This window comes from Procambarus clarkii, chromosome 21 (assembly GCF_040958095.1).
Source record: "Procambarus clarkii isolate CNS0578487 chromosome 21, FALCON_Pclarkii_2.0, whole genome shotgun sequence".
Classification (NCBI taxonomy): domain Eukaryota; kingdom Metazoa; phylum Arthropoda; class Malacostraca; order Decapoda; family Cambaridae; genus Procambarus; species Procambarus clarkii.
The window spans coordinates 36,906,961-36,925,559 of NC_091170.1; the positions used below are offsets into that span (position 1 = coordinate 36,906,961).

The 18,599-nt window shown below is 43.6% G+C and overlaps 1 protein-coding gene across 1 annotated transcript; it reads right to left on the reverse strand.

The window, feature by feature from the left end:
* Window positions 1-9,667: 9,667 nt before the first annotated feature.
* Window positions 9,668-10,036, reverse strand: LOC138367262 (uncharacterized). The gene has a single exon (XM_069328675.1). It carries the CDS (start codon window positions 10,034-10,036, stop codon window positions 9,668-9,670), a length of 369 nt encoding a protein of 122 aa, XP_069184776.1.
* Window positions 10,037-18,599: the final 8,563 nt, after the last annotated feature.

Genomic DNA, 18,599 nt, shown 5'->3' on the forward strand with positions numbered 1-18,599 from the left:
AAGAGAAATATATGCAGTAGACATAATAGAAGAAAAATAAGTTGGTTAGAAAGGCGGGGTCCAAGAGCTAATAGCTCGATTCTGCAGATACAAATAGTAACTAGAGTACTACGGACCAGTAGCATCAGTGCGCAGTGTCTTCATTGCCCAGCGGAGGCCCCCCCCCCTGGTCAGTTCAACCCTTCAACACATGCACTCTAAATATTTGATGACATCGTTCCTCCGCTCCCAGTACCTGCAGTGTCATTGCACAGGCAGCGGTGCCATACGTTATGTATGATCCTACATAATTCTCTATATGGAAGTATATCCATACTCGCTCATGGATGTATACTTGTATATTAACTGTTGGTTACTGTATTCAGTGGCCGTTGGTCACTGTATTCAATTGTAAGGTTACGTCAGTGTATTCTGTAAGCTCCAGCTTATGCACAAGTACTTAGGTGTTTATACGTCATGTATAATGGATATGTCGTTATGTATCCGGCTGATAAGAATTCATTAATATTGATCAATAGGCTATACTAAAGTAAGCTATTTACTCTGCAGGAATTTAATGATATTTATATATATATATATATATATATATATATATATATATATATATATATATATATATATATATATATATATAATATATATATATATGTAATATAATATATATAATATAATATATATATATAATATAATATATATATATATATATAATAAAATATATATAATATAATATATATATATAATATATATATATATAATATATATAATAAAATATATATATATAATATATAATAAAATATATATATATTTGCTATGTTTGCTATATCGACGTATGACGTCGACCAAGCTGACGAGGCGTTTGACCTGTCATCTTCAATCCGGTGCTCCCCGGAAATCACATGAGACAAGCCCTTGACATCACCCTAACAAGAGAAATGTTGAATAAAAGCACTTGTATAATATACAAAACCCAAGATGTAAGAAGATTACAAATTCTTGAAGCAATCCACATAAAAATAGAACAACCCACCATGAATACTCAAATTACGGAACTATTCATTCACTCTACCCACCACATATACATATATATATATATAAATATATATATATATATATATATATATATATATATATATATATATATATATATATATATATATATATATATATGTCGTACCTAGTAGCCAGAACGCACTTCTCAGCCTACTATGCAAGGCCCGATTTGCCTAATAAGCCAAGTTTTCATGAATTAATTGTTTTTCGACTACCTAACCTACCTAACCTAACCTAACTTTTTCGGCTACCTACCCAAACCTAACCTATAAAGATAGGTTAGGTTAGGTTAGGTAGGGTTGGTTAGGTTCGAACGTATATCTACGTTAATTTTAACTCCAATAAAAAAAAATTGACTTCATACATAATGAAATGGGTAGCTTTATTATTTCATAAGAAAAAAATGAGAGAAAATATATTAATTCAGGGAAACTTGGCTTATTAGGCAAATCGGGCCTTGCATAGTAGGCCAAAAAGTGAGTTCTGGCTACTAGGTACGACATATATATATATATATATATATATATATATATATATATATATATATATATATATATATATATATATATATTATACATATATAATATATATACAGTATAATATACGAACAAGCCTGAATGGTCCCCAGGACTATATGCAACTGAAAACTCACACCCCAGAAGTGACTCGAACCCATACTATAAAATATAAATACCATGCCCAAGATTACCAACCAAGTGCCAGCGGGGGGATGGAAATAACCTCGGCTACCATCCTCTTTTGTCCGGTCGTGTTGGTCGAGCTGTTAAGGGATCCTGTACGCCAGCAGAGTGCTCCTGGCAGTATGGGTTCGAGTCACTTCAGGGGTGTGAGTTTTCAGTTATATATATATATATATATATATATATATATATATATATATATATATATATATATATATATATATTGTGACGATAATCTCCTTCAAGAGATTGAGCCTGCTCTTCCCTCCAAAATTACGTCTTCACAATTATATAAAAAGACTATGGAAGAAATGTCCAACAACGACAACAACACCAGCACCAGCAAGGCTTGCCAGGGTGAGCAGAAACGTATGCAACCAGCACCTGTTCGAACTCCAACCACCAAACTACCCGTTGATCGCTACGGCTCCGCTGATTGGTCGCCGGTCTGGCTGCACCTGCACTCGCCCCCCAATACTACCTGATGTCTGGGGTCGCCCCAACATCAGTCCTCAGAATGTTCCGTGCTTTCGTAGCCAGCACTCCTCCCAGCTAGACTCTAGAGTGTACTGAGAGAGGTGGTGGCTTTAAGCCAATATTCCAGCACTTCCCACTTAACTTTTGTATTGCACTTCTTGTTATTTTGCCTTAACGTAACTTTCATTGTGTCATTTAAGTATTCTTATTATTTTGATTCATTGATTTTATTATACATATTTGTTTGTCCATATTTTCATGTTTTGATTTATTTAACGTAATTAAAATTTCATTGTTAAAGTTTTACTTGTGTTTTGTGTGTCTTCTCCTTACCTTACCACAGACGAAGTTCCAGTTTTTCTATTTTTTTTTATAACTATGTGACGAGGCCATACCCCTAGCCTTAAACAGCCGAACACCAACGCGTTACCGTCACAAGTTATATGGGGGCCTGTCCTAGGAGCCTCACTCAGGTACTGGTGCCAAGTGGTAATTTATGGTAAGCGTATTTAACTTTGTTAACGTAGCTTTACTATTTTTCATTCAATTTCATTTTTTATAAGGTGCGGCGTATTGTGCATTACGAGAGTAACATATAGTGAAGGTGAGACAACTTTGGATTACGTGGTGACTGTAGGCCTCAGTCATACTCTTAATTGGTCATCTCTCCCTCCATGTTATTACTCGTATTTACCATCTATGTCCCTTGAATATTTCTCATTCTGACAGATCATCATATTGGTACCCTGGTACTGTGGTCTGCCCCGGGTCAAGAGTACCCAATCTTCTGCAATCTGACTGTAGGAGGACAAAGAGGGCCATAGTTCCTCTAGCTCGAACTTTAGTTGCTGAATTGGGACCTCAGCAGCAGTTCTCGTCACCAGTTGACACCTCGCACCCCTACACGTCAGTCAGAGATGATGATACATACAACGGTAGGGAATTAGCTTATTTTTCAGAGCACAAAAGTTCGCTAATTCTGTAAGTATCATATTAAATTCAGTAGGAAAAACTTGCTTTATGTCCTTTAGAGACTTGGCAAGGTATGCCTACATCCTTGGACTACCAATTTTACTTTTGAAACATTTAACTGTTTCATTTGTTTTCGAAACTTTGTTTCATTTGTTAGTAGGATTTTCTTGCCCTTATTCTCTTACATGAGTACCGGGTACAAGATTTCCTGCGCCCTTGATTTAATTTAATATCTTTCACTTAACGTTAATTGTTAAAGATCACACAGGATAGGTACCAGTTGCCACGTTGTCCTGTTTCTGACATTTCACTACTGAACATTCGTGTACCTTTATTTGCTAATTTCACCATGTTTCGTCTCCAAACTTTCCGTGCAAATCCAGCAGGTGAAATAGGGACTTTAAGTCGTGCCAAGAGGACTGAACTACAAACTCTTGCACATGAGTATCAACTAGAAGTTCCCTACCAAGCCAACAAAAATGACCTACACAACCTGTTGCTGGATTACTATTTAGAGCAAGGTAAGATAGACTCTGAAACTCATGAAACTTACTATATTGCAGAGAAAACTGACTTGGCAACGATGAAACTTAAACTAGAGCTGGCCAAGATTGAACGTGAGCAGCAAAGAGAAGCAGCTGCCATACGAAGGGAAGAACACGAACGCGAAGCCGCTTTGAGGAGAGACGAACAAGAACGCGAAGCTGCCTTGAGGAGAGAAGAACACGAACGTGGACTCGCCCTCCACGAACGTGAGGTCGCCTTGCTCCATGAACGTGAGAGAGTACAGCTTGAAACACTCCAGGAGCGGGAACGCTTACAGCTTGAAACCAAACAACGCGAGTTGGAAATACAACGCGAACATGACAAGCAACAAGCGACTCTGGCTCTGGAGTGTCGTCAACGTGAAATCGCCTTGGAAACTTCACACTTCACTCAACGCCAGCAAGCTACTGCCAATCTTCCCGTCAGTTTTAATATATCACATGCAAGTAAGTTAATGCCATCCTTTGTAGAAGCAGAAGTTGATGTTTTTTTCACCACCTTTGAAACCCTTGCTAATCAACTCAGTTGGCCTGTCGACCAATGGGCCACACTTCTAAGAGTCCATCTTACAGGTAGAGCTGCAGTCACACTCAGTACTTTGGCGTCTGAGAATGACTACTACACTCTGAAACAAGCAGTGTTAGACGCCTACCTACTTTCCACCGAAAGTTATAGAAGGAAATTCCGTGACCACCTGAAGGCAAGTACCACTACCTTCCTAGAGTTTGCTAACACGAAACGGAGGTATTTCATGAAATGGCTGGAAGCAGCACATGTCTCTACTTTTACAGAACTCGTGAACCTGATGCTTGTTGAAGAATTCTTGAGACGTGTGCCGCCTCCTGTCCGCCTCTACTTAGCAGATAAAGAAGAAACCGACTACCTGAAGTGTGCTAAGTCGGCTGACACTTACAGCCTCATCCACCGGCTGACACCTGAACCATCCTCCAGTAAGAAGTCGTGGTACAGTTACGAGAAGGTGAGCCCCGATCAAGCTGGTTCACAACTGTACTGCAAGTATTGTAGACTCTATGGACATACCATAGACAAGTGTGGTAAGTCTCAATACAAGGGAACCACTGACCAACAAAGACCCAAACCAACTCCTCCTAAGTCCGGTAAGCCTGTGATGAATGTTGGTGTTGATGTTAATGATCTTTCTCTTTTCAGTAACCACCTGTATACTGGAACTGTCTCTGCCAACGGTTCAAATCCGGAGGGACGTTTCAAATTGAAGATCTTGAGGGACACAGCGGCTCTACAATCGATCATCTTGAAGTCGGCTGTGCCCAACATAGTCTACACCGGGGAAACAGTCTTCATCACTGACCTCACTGCTACTACTCCATACCCTCTCGCCAGAGTCCACCTGGATTGTCCCTACGTGAACGGGGAAGTCCAAGTCGCCGTCAGGGAAAAGCCTCTTCCCATGCCTGGAGTGCAACTTCTCCTAGGCAACGACTTGGCAGAAGACCTGCAACCGACCAACCTGATCGTCATGGACAAACCCCAGGTGTGTAACTCTGTGCCAATAAATCCTATTCTCGAGTATGTTCCAGCAGAGGTTCAAGAGAGTGATGATGTTTCTCCTCCGGTTCTCGTGACCACCCGTGCACAAGCCGCACGTCCACAGCCAGCTGACTCTACTGCTACCGCTGTCCCTCAAGACCCTCAGAAACTACCCCCGCATCTGACCAAGTTGGAGTTCCGTAAGTTGCAGAGGGAAGATCTTACTTTAACACCATTGTTTTTCCAGGCTGAGACTCAACCCGACAGTATTCCTGGGTTCTTCCTAGAGAACGACTTGCTCTACCGCAGATATAGACCCAGTAAACTGAAGGAGGAGGACGATTGGGCCAACACCGAACAACTTGTGATTCCCACCAGCCTGCGGCCCACTATTCTACACCTGGCCCATGGAGCATTCTCCCACTACGGCTTCAACAAGACTTACCATGGGATTCGTCAAGACTACTACTGGCCAGGTATGGTAAACAACGTCAAACAGTACGTAAAACAGTGTCATACATGTCAGATGGCAGGCAAACCGAACGTCTCCATTCCCAGAGCACCACTGATTCCCATACAGGTGCCTGCGGAACCTTTCCACAGACTCATAATAGACTGTGTTGGTCCTTTACCTCGGACCAGTTCAGGTAACGCCTACATCCTAACCATCCTGTGTCCTACCACCAGATTTCCCATAGCAGTTCCAGTGAAGAACATCACGGCTGCTACGGTTATCAAACATCTATTGAAGATCTTCACTCAATACGGATTTCCCAGGGAGATTCAAAGTGACTGTGGCACCAACTTCACCAGTGATCTCTTCAAAAGGACACTGGAGGAGTTCAACATCAAACAGGTATTGTCCAGCCCCTATCATCCTGCTTCACAGGGTTCTCTTGAACGTAGTCATCAGACCATCAAAGCACTCTTGAAAAAGTTTTGTAGTGAAACCTCGAAGGATTGGGATAAGCAGATTGACCTAATAATGTGTATTTTCAGAAGTCTCCCCAATGAGTCCCTAGGAGCATCTCCTTATGAGATGCTCTACGGCCGTAAGTGCCGTACTCCCCTTAAGGCTTTCAAAGACTCTCTCAGAGATGCCACCTTCAGTGAGCATCAGAATGTGCCCCAGTTTCTTCAAAACCTTCAACACATTCTAGAGAGAGTCCACCGCTTTGCTCATGATAATCTATTGAAAGCCCAGGTGAGAATGAAGACTCATTACGACCAGACCAGCAAAGTAAGAAAATTCAAGCCGGGAGACTTCGTCCTTGCTTATTTCCCTATCCCAGGTTCACCTTTACAAAACAGATTTTCAGGACCCTACTGCGTCAAAGAGTGCAGGAATAATAATAATTATGTGATAGAGACTCCAGATAGGCGGCGGAAGACCCAGCTGTGCCACGTCAACCTCCTGAAGCAATATAATGGTACTCCTCCCACTGTCTTGATTAATTGTTCTACCTTCACAGAACCCTACATCCACAGTGAGACCATCCCGGCTTCTTCTCCCGAAAGCACTGACAAGGAGTCGGCGCTTTCTAATTCCAAAATCCTTAATGATCTTCCCAAATGCTTTCAGGATAATAATCGTGCTCCTATGCCCTCTTCTAATTCCACTCTCACCTCGTCAGATAAGCCCTTCATCCTCCATGTCGACGCCAATGGTACCGACGTGGGTGGTGTCGTGATGCAGCAACGAGGCGAGAAGAATACACCTGTCAGCGACTACTGCTACAAGGATCTACGGAACAATTGGCAAGGAGCTACTCTTCCTCATCCTGAAGCTTCAGCACTTCACTCCACACCTGAAAAGTGCTCGGTCCACCATCAATACGGACCACACCACCCTACACCTCCTGCAGCACGCCCACTTCTCATCTCAACGTCTTCTACTATGGGCTTGCTAACTGCAGAAATTCAACCTGGAGACACGCTATACCAAGAGTCTGACAACATCTTAGCCCATGATCTCTCCAGAGTTTATGAAGTAGAAGCGACTCCATCCATTACTCCACCACATAACGACGTACTTCTTCCAGAACCGCAGGCTTCGGGGGAGAGTTGTGACGATAATCTCCTTCAAGAGATTGAGCCTGCTCTTCCCTCCAAAATTACGTCTTCACAATTATATAAAAAGACTATGGAAGAAATGTCCAACAACGACAACAACACCAGCACCAGCAAGGCTTGCCAGGGTGAGCAGAAACGTATGCAACCAGCACCTGTTCGAACTCCAACCACCAAACTACCCGTTGATCGCTACGGCTCCGCTGATTGGTCGCCGGTCTGGCTGCACCTGCACTCGCCCCCCAATACTACCTGATGTCTGGGGTCGCCCCAACATCAGTCCTCAGAATGTTCCGTGCTTTCGTAGCCAGCACTCCTCCCAGCTAGACTCTAGAGTGTACTGAGAGAGGTGGTGGCTTTAAGCCAATATTCCAGCACTTCCCACTTAACTTTTGTATTGCACTTCTTGTTATTTTGCCTTAACGTAACTTTCATTGTGTCATTTAAGTATTCTTATTATTTTGATTCATTGATTTTATTATACATATTTGTTTGTCCATATTTTCATGTTTTGATTTATTTAACGTAATTAAAATTTCATTGTTAAAGTTTTACTTGTGTTTTGTGTGTCTTCTCCTTACCTTACCACAGACGAAGTTCCAGTTTTTCTATTTTTTTTTATAACTATGTGACGAGGCCATACCCCTAGCCTTAAACAGCCGAACACCAACGCGTTACCGTCACAATATATATATATATATATAATATAATATGAGGCGCGCAAGTATTTTCAACCTATCGTGTAGGAGGACCCAGATAACAAAGATAAAAGTAACACCTTTCCGATAAAGAGAGCATGTAGGAGGAACCGGGCCAGTTCGGAATTGATCCCCTGGCATATCTGAATCGAAAATGTTTTTTTTATAACATGTTATTTCTTTATAATCTCTTTATATTAGCTAAGTTAATTAACATAGTTAATTATCAGTTGAGGAATTGATTTCAGCGAACTTGGATGAAAAGTTCGATGAGGCCAATAAGCCACAAAGCCTCTTCCCCTCGTAACTATTAGCTCCTGTTGCTTAATGCCAGTTAATTTGTTTAATTAGTTGTTCTGGTTTGTAGTTGTGGCGCTAGTAATTGCAGTGATAGTAGATGTTAATTATACACTTCTCTGATAGTATTTCCGGTAATAGTATTTTTTGGATTGTCCTTGCAAGTTTGTTTTCAGTATTATTCTTCGAGATCTACTTCGATATTGCTTTCCGTCCTGAGAGGCAGTTTTGTCTTTCACAGTATTTTGATGGACGTTTGCAACCCTTACAACAGAAACGGGTAACTGGAGTTAATTTGGAGGTAATCACCTGTTGATTCCCACTGTTGATAGGATTGTAACCCGCTCCCTGTATGATGACGTTTACACGATATCACAAACATGTAGTGACATCACTGATAAAAACATCACCACACTAGTGATGACATCGCTAGACGTATGTTAACATACACTCTTGTGCGATGGCTTAACCACACTAAAAGATATGAACATTTATATTTGACTTAGAAGCCACACTTGACTAAATAAATATTTAATGTATAAGAGTTACTATCCTAGCTCTCTCTCTCTCTCTCTCTTTATATATATATATATATATATATATATATATATATATATATATATATATATATATATATATATATATGCCTTTATTACAATACAATACAGACGAACACAGGATTGCTATAATTATAGCCAAACTACACAATGAAATCACAAAAAGCCTAATCATCTAATTGTTCAAACCCTTGTCAGCCTGTCTTGCGGATGCCGTCACTTGCCTTGTTTTAGTCGCCTCGTTGTTGTATAGATTTTGATTTGTTGGTAACGTCATTGGCTATCCTGTGCAGTGGAACCTCGAATTGTGATGTCACTAAATTACAGAAATGTGAATTAAGTTTTTCTTAAGGGTGATATCATTATCCTACTGATGATTGCATCAACTTTAAATGATTGCATCATGACCTTGCGATAACGTGTGGCGTGGATAATTAATTTGTAGAGAATTAGCGATAGGAATCTGACTGCTGTTGTCTGTTGCTGAAACAGCAGCGGGAGCGGGCTTGTTGAGCCTGTTACTGGTGGTAGTGCTGTTGCTGCTTCTGTTGTTGATGTGTTTCCTGTTGTTGTGGATGTTACAGTTGCTGCTGCTGTGTATTGTCGCTGCTGCTGTTGTTACTGTTGCTGCCAGTGTGGATTCACTGTTGCTGCTGTTGTTTATGGTATTGTTGCTGTTACTAGTCGTGGGAGATCGAAATCATGGAGAGTTCGTTTCATTATCATAGTCCATGCTCTCCAACTAGCTTATGTTATGTACTTCTTGTTTTGCTGTTAGTCTGAGACATTGTTAACCACACCCCGGGTGGGTGGTGGCCATGGTTGGCCACACCCCGGGTGGGTGGTGGCCATGGTTGGCCACACCCCGGGTGGGTGGTGGCCATGGTTGGCCACACCCCGGGTGGGTGGGGGCCATGGTTGGCCACACCCCGGGTGGGTGGGGGCCATGGTTGGCCACACCCCGGGTGGGTGGTGGCCATGGTTGGCCACACCCTGGGTGGGTGGTGGCCATGGTTGGCGACACCCCGGGTGGGTGGTGGCCATGGTTGGCGACACCCCGGGTGGGTGGTGGCCATGGTTGGCGACACCCCGGGTGGGTGGTGGCCATGGTTGGCCACACCCCGGGTGGGTGGTGACACCCCGGGTGGGTGGTGGCCATGGTTGGCCACACCCCGGGTGGGTGGGGGGTCCCTGCCTCTAGTCTGGTGAACGTGGGCGGTTTTAGCGCCAACTTCAACAAGCCATCGTGTACGCTCAACAAGCTCTTTTTCATTTATATTCTTATATTAAAGTACCATCTCCCTTATCTTCTTTTCCCCTTGTGCTTTCATGAGGCTCTGGTACCATCTTTCTTGAGATCTTGAGATGATTTCGGGACTTAGCGTCCCCGCGGCCCGGTCCTCGACCAGGCCTTCTTTTTTGTTACAAATCCTCAGGAAGCAGCCCGTAGCAGCTGTCTAACTCCCACGTAACTATTTACTGCTAGGTGAATCAGGGTGAAAGAAACTGCCCATTTGTTTCCGCCTCCACCGGGGATCGAACTCGAAACCTCAGGACTACGAATCGGAAGCGCTGTCCACCCAGGTGCCAGGCCCCCTAGAGCCTGACAGCTAGACCAGTGCCTCGTATTTCTTCCCTGGTCTAAGAGACCAGGGAAGATCTAAGATACCTATTCTAATAAGTTCTAAGATACCTAACTCGGCGGTACAGGTCTTCTCATGGCTGTTGGCCCCTCACAATACTTCACAACCCCCCATAAACCTTACCTCTCACAACCCCTCACTACTTCTTACAACCCCTCACTACTTCTCACATCCCCTCACCACGCCTCGCATCCCTTCCCAGCCCCTCACATCCCTTCAGAGCCCCTCACAACCCTTCACTATGCCTCATATCCCTTCAAAAGCCCCCCACAGTGCTCTCATAACCCGTCACAATCCCCCTCATAGCCCTTCACAACTCTGATATCGATTGACCTCTTCCCTGCCTCACTTTCCCGCCAACCGTTGTTTGCCAAAGATTATTTCCCCAGGATTGTCGCCGAGACGCGTCCTCCACATCCACTATCATCCTGGGACGCGAAGTCTCGTCCTGGGACGCGAAGCGGAGACTTATTTCTCTTGCAAATATTTGTTTTTCCCCATCCCTCAGCCTGGCCCTGACTGTTAACGGTGCCGTTAGCACCCTCCTCCCTGACCCTTAACGGTACCGTTAGCACCCTCCTCCCTGACCGTTAACGGTACCGTTAGCACCCTACGCCTTCTAGATTGTTCAGTACCGCTGGGATCTGACTCAGCATCGCTGCTCAGGGTGAGTTAGAGACTCTGGGAGCATCAGTCACTGGCTTCTTGCGGCTCAAGAATAGCATTAATCAATAGTTCTGTCGTTTACGACCCGCTGGTAATAGTTTCAGGTCGCCAGTAGTTTGGCACTGGGGAAGGCAACTATCAAGGGGAAAAGCGCCAAGCCATTTTTGGACTATATAGCACTTGGATTGGACTGGAGAGTGTGGGTTTGTCATTGGTCAGTGGGTGTTCTCTGGGGCCCTCGGTGGTGGTGTCAGTGGGTGCTCTCTGGGGCCCTCAGTGGTGGTGTCAGTGGGTGCTCTCTGGGGCCCTCAGTGGTGGTGTCAGTGGGTGCTCTCTGGGGCCCTCAGTGGTAGTGTCAGTGGGTGCTCTCTGGGGCCCTCAGTGGTGGTGTCAGTGGGTGCTCTCTGGGGCCCTCAGTGGTGGTGTCAGTGGGTGCTCTCTGGGGCCCTCAGTGGTAGTGTCAGTGGGTGCTCTCTGGGGCCCTCAGTGGTAGTGTCAGTGGGTGCTCTCTGGGGCCCTCAGTGGTAGTGTCAGTGGGTGCTCTCTGGGGCCCTCAGTGGTAGTGTCAGTGGGTGCTCTCTGGGGCCCTCAGTGGTGGTGTCAGTGGGTGCTCTCTGGGGCCCTCAGTGGTGGTGTCAGTGGGTGCTCTCTGGGGCCCTCAGTGGTAGTGTCAGTGGGTGCTCTCTGGGGCCCTCAGTGGTGGTGTCAGTGGGTGCTCTCTGGGGCCCTCAGTGGTAGTGTCAGTGGGTGCTCTCTGGGGCCCTCAGTGGTGGTGTCAGTGGGTGCTCTCTGGGGCCCCTCAGTGGTGGTGTCAGTGGGTGCTCTCTGGGGCCCTCAGTGGTGGTGTCAGTGGGTGCTCTCTGGGGCCCTCAGTGGTGGTGTCAGTGGGTGCTCTCTGGGGCCCCTCAGTGGTGGTGTCAGTGGGTGCTCTCTGGGGCCCTCAGTGGTGGTGTCAGTGGGTGCTCTCTGGGGCCCCTCAGTGGTGGTGTCAGTGGGTGCTCTCCGGCGCCTAAATAGCGTGTCATCGTATCTATTCCCATTCCCGTAGTCAAGAATAGGAAGAAGGTTTATTAAAAAGTTTGATCAATTAGTGAAACTTCTGCAGTGTGTAATATAATCATGCCGTTAGTGGCTGCCAGGGATGATCAGGTACATCAGTTACAATGTGTGTGTACTGGGGCAGCACTGCGTAGGTTTGAGTAGGAGGACGCTTCGCCAGCCGCTGGCTTCCTGTCCCAGCGATGGCCAGTATAGTGGCCACCTGGTACATTCAGAGAATTTAGGGTACATACCTAAAACACGTTGTTTTAAGGGTGTGCCGGAGATCACTTTCACACACGCACACACACACACGCGCGCGCACACACACACACGCGCGCGCACACACACACACACACACACACACACACACACACACACACACACACACACACACACACACACACACACACACACACATGTGGTGGAGGCTGAATGATGTGGTGGAGGCAGACTCCATATACAGTTTCAAATTTAGATATGATAGAGCCCAGTAGGCTCAGGAATCTGTAAACCAGTTGATTGACAGTTGAGAGGCGGGACCAAAGAGCCAAAGCTCAACTCCCGCAAGCACAAATAGGTGAGTACAGACACACACACACATTCACACACACATGAACTATCTGCCGAGATTTTGGTTTTTCCTTGTTAACACTTGTATTTCATCGCCACAGGATGAATTTGGTCGTTTCTTTCGAAAATTGCCGTTGTTCTGATTTATAATTCACGTTAATTGTTCAATTTTGTGGGCGAAGTAGCTATTTCTGGAACCATTCTTGGTCATTATTTGTTGAGGGCCTTCCTGTGGCATCTCCAGTTTAAGACACTATTTATAGCCATCGAAAACTTAACGTAAAATTTAGCTGACGATAAAGCTGGATAGGATGATCAAATTTGCAGGACTGAACTTCAGTTGCCTAGCTGAAATGTTAGCCTACCGCGGTGATGTTTGTTCTTAATGTTAACTCAGAACATTTGTCCTCAGCTCTGAACTCGGGAATACTTTGACTATTCAGGCAAAAACACTGGGTCTCTTCCTTTTATTACTCTTTTCTTAGACATCTCATGCTTGATTAACTCAATTTGCATTGCCTTGTTTGTGTAGAAACCTGTGTTGGTGTGTGTGCCCCTCATGTCCGAGTTTGCACCTCTACCTCAGGCACTAATGATGGGAAAATCTTTACTCCTAAATGCTAGCAATTAATATCCAAAGTTTATAATTCAGGAAAGACCTGGGTAAATACTGGATTGAAAACAAGGTTGTTGAATTATGGAACAATTACCGGGTAAGATAATAGACGTGGGATCACTGGATTGTTTCAAGCGCAGGTTAGACATATGTATGAATGAGTTTGAGGGGATGTAAAGAGAAGCTGCCTTGTATGGGCCTTTGGGACTTCTGTATTATAATTTATTCTCATGTTCATATTCTCCTTAAATGTCTTCTAAACTGACGTTGGACTAGCAACGTCTAGTGCTATTGTGCTACTGGAGACTAGAGACACATACAACGGTTCTATTGTTACGTAACTAACGAAGACGTACGTTCACTAATGAAGATAATGAGGATCAGCTAGTGGGTAAGGTAGCTAATTATAGGTGAAGGACGGATCTTACACTGCATTTAAAAAAAAGGTAATTTAGGGACTCTACTACATAGACGCAGGGTTTGACGTTGAGACACTACTACATCAAAACAACAGGGGTTAGCAATTACTTTAATCAGCTGGGCGAAATATTTACCTTAACCCATTCGCTGCGACATTCGACTTCGGTTGAATGAATAAAAATGCTTGTTCGCTTCCATATTCGCTTCAAGTGCTTAGAAAAACTTTTCGGTATGCTGCGATGTTCGGCCAAGTCTTGAAGCCTTCAAAACTGGCGCTTGGAACCAGAACTTGCTGCCATCTGTTGGCGACAGAGTTAAACATTAACCTTGAGACTAATACCTCACTAACCTCTTTTGCATCTCAAGCTCTCACACCCTCAGAATAATTCTATTTCTATGCTTTTCTGTTTGACCACATAATAAAGGTAAGTTCTGTATGTTGTTCAAGATTCGCTACCTGGAACAAAACGGTCCAAGCAGCACGGGTTATGGTGAGCCCGTAGTTCTCTAAGTTTTGTACATCGCAACAATATATATATATATATATATATATATATATATATATATATATATATATATATATATATATATATATATATATATATATATATATATATATAATATGCAAAAAAGCTTGAATGGTCCCCAAGCCAATATGCAACTGAAAACTCCACACCCCAGAAGATTCGAACCCAGATAGCCAGGAGCACTATGCAGCATGGCGTACCTGCTTCCATAACTACTCGACCACCGTGACTGTACAAAAGTCATTGGTAGCCGAGGCTATATCCCCAACGATCAGATAGCACTTGGTGGTAAGCTTGGGCATAGTTTATATATATATATATATATATATATATATATATATATATATATATATATATATATATATATATATATTTATATATATATATTTATATATATATATATATTTATATATATATATATATTTATATATTTATATATATATTTATATATATATATATATATATATATATATATATATATATATATGTATATATATATATATATATATATATATATATATATTGGTGTATACTGGCAGCAGGTTTTCTTTCAAACATGTTTCATTGAATATGACCGCATATTCTGTATTTATTATTTTCTGGTTTAGGGCTTCTATCCCTCTATTTTCTTAGCATCATGGCTTAGTTGAAATAGGAGTTCTCCAAAACTCATTTTCGTACTTTTAATGTGAAGAAAAGAAGTGATTTACTATAGAGTGTATTACACTTATTTATACAATTTGCACAACGTTTCGAACCTCCATGGTTCATTCTCAAGTGAACAGATCTTACAATACTGGTTGATTTTATACCCGCACTGGGTCAGGTGATAATACAATAAAGGTGAAAAGGTATTCACCTTTATTGTATTATCACCTGACCCAGTGCGGGTATAAAATCAACCAGTATTGTAAGATCTGTTCACTTGAGAATGAACCATGGAGGTTCGAAACGTTGTGCAAATTGTATAAATAAGTGTAATACACTCTATAGTAAATCACTTCTTTTCTTCACCTTAAAAGTACGAAAATGAGTTTTGGAGAACTCCTATTTCAACTAAGCCCTGATGCTAAGAAAATAGTTAGAGGGATAGAAGCCCTAAACCAGAAAATAATAAATACAGAATATGCGGTCATATTCAATGAAACATTATATATATATATATATATATATATATATATATATATATATATATATATATATATATATATATATATATATATATATAATATTGGGGTGCCAGCTCTGGTACAGTTGTAGGGACCCATAGCTTCGGTGAAGAGAATAAAGAGCATTCAGAGAAAACTTGCCGTTTGACTCTAAACACGTGAGTATTTGCTTCTCCTACCACCCCTTTTTTATTATAGTAAAATTTATTATAAGGTTACACAGTTACATAACTGATTTCATACAAAATATGAACATTAAGAGGAAAGAAAAGGAAGTTTCTTTCTTAGAAGCTTTAGATTTCTTGGAATGCCTCTGACGCCGGGCAGGAACCGAGGAGGCAGCGGGCATTGCCTCTCTGGATCGCTACACTGCGGCGCTGGAAAAGGAAGCTACTGCTTTAGGGTCTCATTGTTGATTCAATGCGCCTGGAATCCAGATTCATGAGAAACCTCCTTGCACTCTCTCCCCTTGGACCAAGGGTCTCGCATACTATAGGAATAAAGTTCTAAAGTGATTTTTTTATTTATATACAAGAGTTCTTATATTTTTGTAAAGTCACCATCATAGCGTTTTGGGCAGATCCTTAATCTTAATTTACCATGGAACACGACCTGCCAAATAGTTTAGCAACCAGGTAAACAGTGTTCATTCACTGCTGGATGAACAGAGACATACAGTTGAGGATTGCATGGTGCCTAGTCAATCCACCCCAGCTAGGATTTATATTTCCATGTACTTGTTTGAAATGTCTTCTCTCTCTCTCTCTCTCTCTCTCTCTCTCTCTCTCTCTCTCTCTCTCTCTCTCTCTCTCTCTCTCTCTCTCTCTCTCTCTCTCTGTCTCTCTCTCTCTGTATCTCTCTCTCTGTATCTCTCTCTCTCTGTCTCTCTCTCTCTGTCTCTCTCTCTCTCTCTCTCTCTCTCTCTCTCTCTCTCTCTCTCTCTCTCTCTCTCTCTCTCTCTCTCTCTCTCTCTCTGTATCTCTCTCTCTCTGTCTCTCTCTCTCTCTCTCTCTCTCTCTCTGTATCTCTCTCTCTCTGTCTCTCTCTCTCTGTCTCTCTCTCTCTCTCTCTCTCTCTCTCTCTCTCTCTCTCTCTCTCTCTCTCTCTCTCTCTCTCTCTCTCTCTCTCTCTCTCTGTATCTCTCTCTCTCTGTCTCTCTCTCTCTCTCTCTCTCTCTCTCTCTCTGTGTCTCTCTCTCTCTCTCTCTCTCTCTCTCTCTCTCTCTCTCTGTGTCTCTCTCTCTCTGTCTCTCTCTCTCTCTCTGTCTCTGTCTCTGTCTCTGTCTCTGTCTCTCTCTCTCTCTCTCTCTCTCTCTCTCTCTCTCTCTCTCTCTCTCTCTCTCTCTCTCTCTCTCTGTATCTCTCTCTCTGTCTCTCTCTCTCTCTCTCTCTCTCTCTCTCTCTCTCTCTCTCTCTCTCTCTCTCTCTCTCTCTCTCTCTCTCTCTCTGTATCTCTCTCTCTCTGTCTCTCTCTCTCTCTCTCTCTCTCTCTCTCTCTCTCTCTCTCTCTCTCTCTCTCTCTCTCTGTGTCTCTCTCTCTCTGTCTCTCTCTCTCTCTCTCTCTCTCTCTCTCTGTCTCTGTCTCTCTCTCTCTCTCTCTCTCTCTCTCTCTCTCTCTCTCTCTCTCTCTCTCTCTCTCTCTCTCTCTCTCTCTCTCTCTCACTATATACCCCTTGACCCCTATCCCCTTGGTCCCTCTTCGCCCATTCACTTGTCCTGCTCCCCCCTCAAGGGGGGGGGGAGGGGAGCAACAAATGTGTGGGTTTCTCAGATTGTTTTTATTTTATTCCTTTTGCATTTCTTCCTATTTTCTGTATCTTACCATTAACTCCACGGAAATCACACGACATATTTCACACTTGACGCCATGACAATATCCTGGGCGTCTTTATAGCTGATAGTACTTATTAAAACCATTTTAACTTACACCTCCCCTGACCAGCCATTGTCCGTCCCATACCCCGTACCTGTCCCTCCTGCACTTGAGGCTGGACGCAAATATTTGGTCTACAACTGGGGACAGGCAGACACAGACATACACACATACGCGCTGTAAGAATGTGTGTACTCACCTAGTTGTGTTTGCGGGGGTTGAGCTCTGGCTCTTTGGTCCCGCCTCTCAACTGTCAATCAAAGGTGCCAGTGGTGGGGGGAGGCAGGGTACCAGTGGTGGGAAGGAGGAGACTAAGGGGAAGACTGGTGGTGGGGAAATACGAGCTTCCTCAGCAGCTCCCAGAACACTCATAGTAATATTTCTCCCCAATTACTTGCCAGGCGGAAAGGTATAGCCCCCCCTCTTCCCATCCCCCTCCCCTTTCTTCCCCCCTTCATCCCCCCTTCCCAAACTACATCCTCTCCCCTTCCCTTCTTTCCATCATCCATCACACCCTTTCGGTCCCTCTCTCTATTCCCCTCCCCTTCGCCCTGCCTCACCGTCTCCCCCCCCTTCCCCCCTTCCCTGTAACGAGTCCCTCACCAACCCATAAAAGAACAAGAACAAAAAACAGGAAGTATTGGGAAAATATATTCAGAATAAACCCCGGGGAAAATGTCAACTGTCGTGCCAATACAACAAAGAGCAGTTACACATCTTGTGGGGACCAAGAGCCGCAACTCGACTCCCCCACGCCCACAGCTGACCTTACCAACGTTCACAACAAGTGCCGCAAACCACATAACCATCCCAGAGATAAAACAAATTGTAGGCAAAATAAAGAAAACTCTTGACAAACCAGCCACTGAACCGAGTAATAAATGCTGCTCCTTGCGTCAGCACTATTCCCCAACTACTACCAAAATGTCTCTTATCAGGTAAATTCCTGAATTCCTAAAACCACCAACACAAGCAGGAAATACGGGCCAATTTCCTTACTCGAGGTACCAGATAAAACATTAGAAAAAAATACTCTACCACAGTGCAGCACATGCGAGTGAAATAAGTGTTTGAGACAACATTTTCTCTCATACACTGAGAGAAACGTGTATGAGACTGCACGCGCCCCTCTGAGACCACAGAGCAGCTCGTGCAGGTATGGTCCTGCTCTATGGACGTCTAGACCATTCTCTGACAG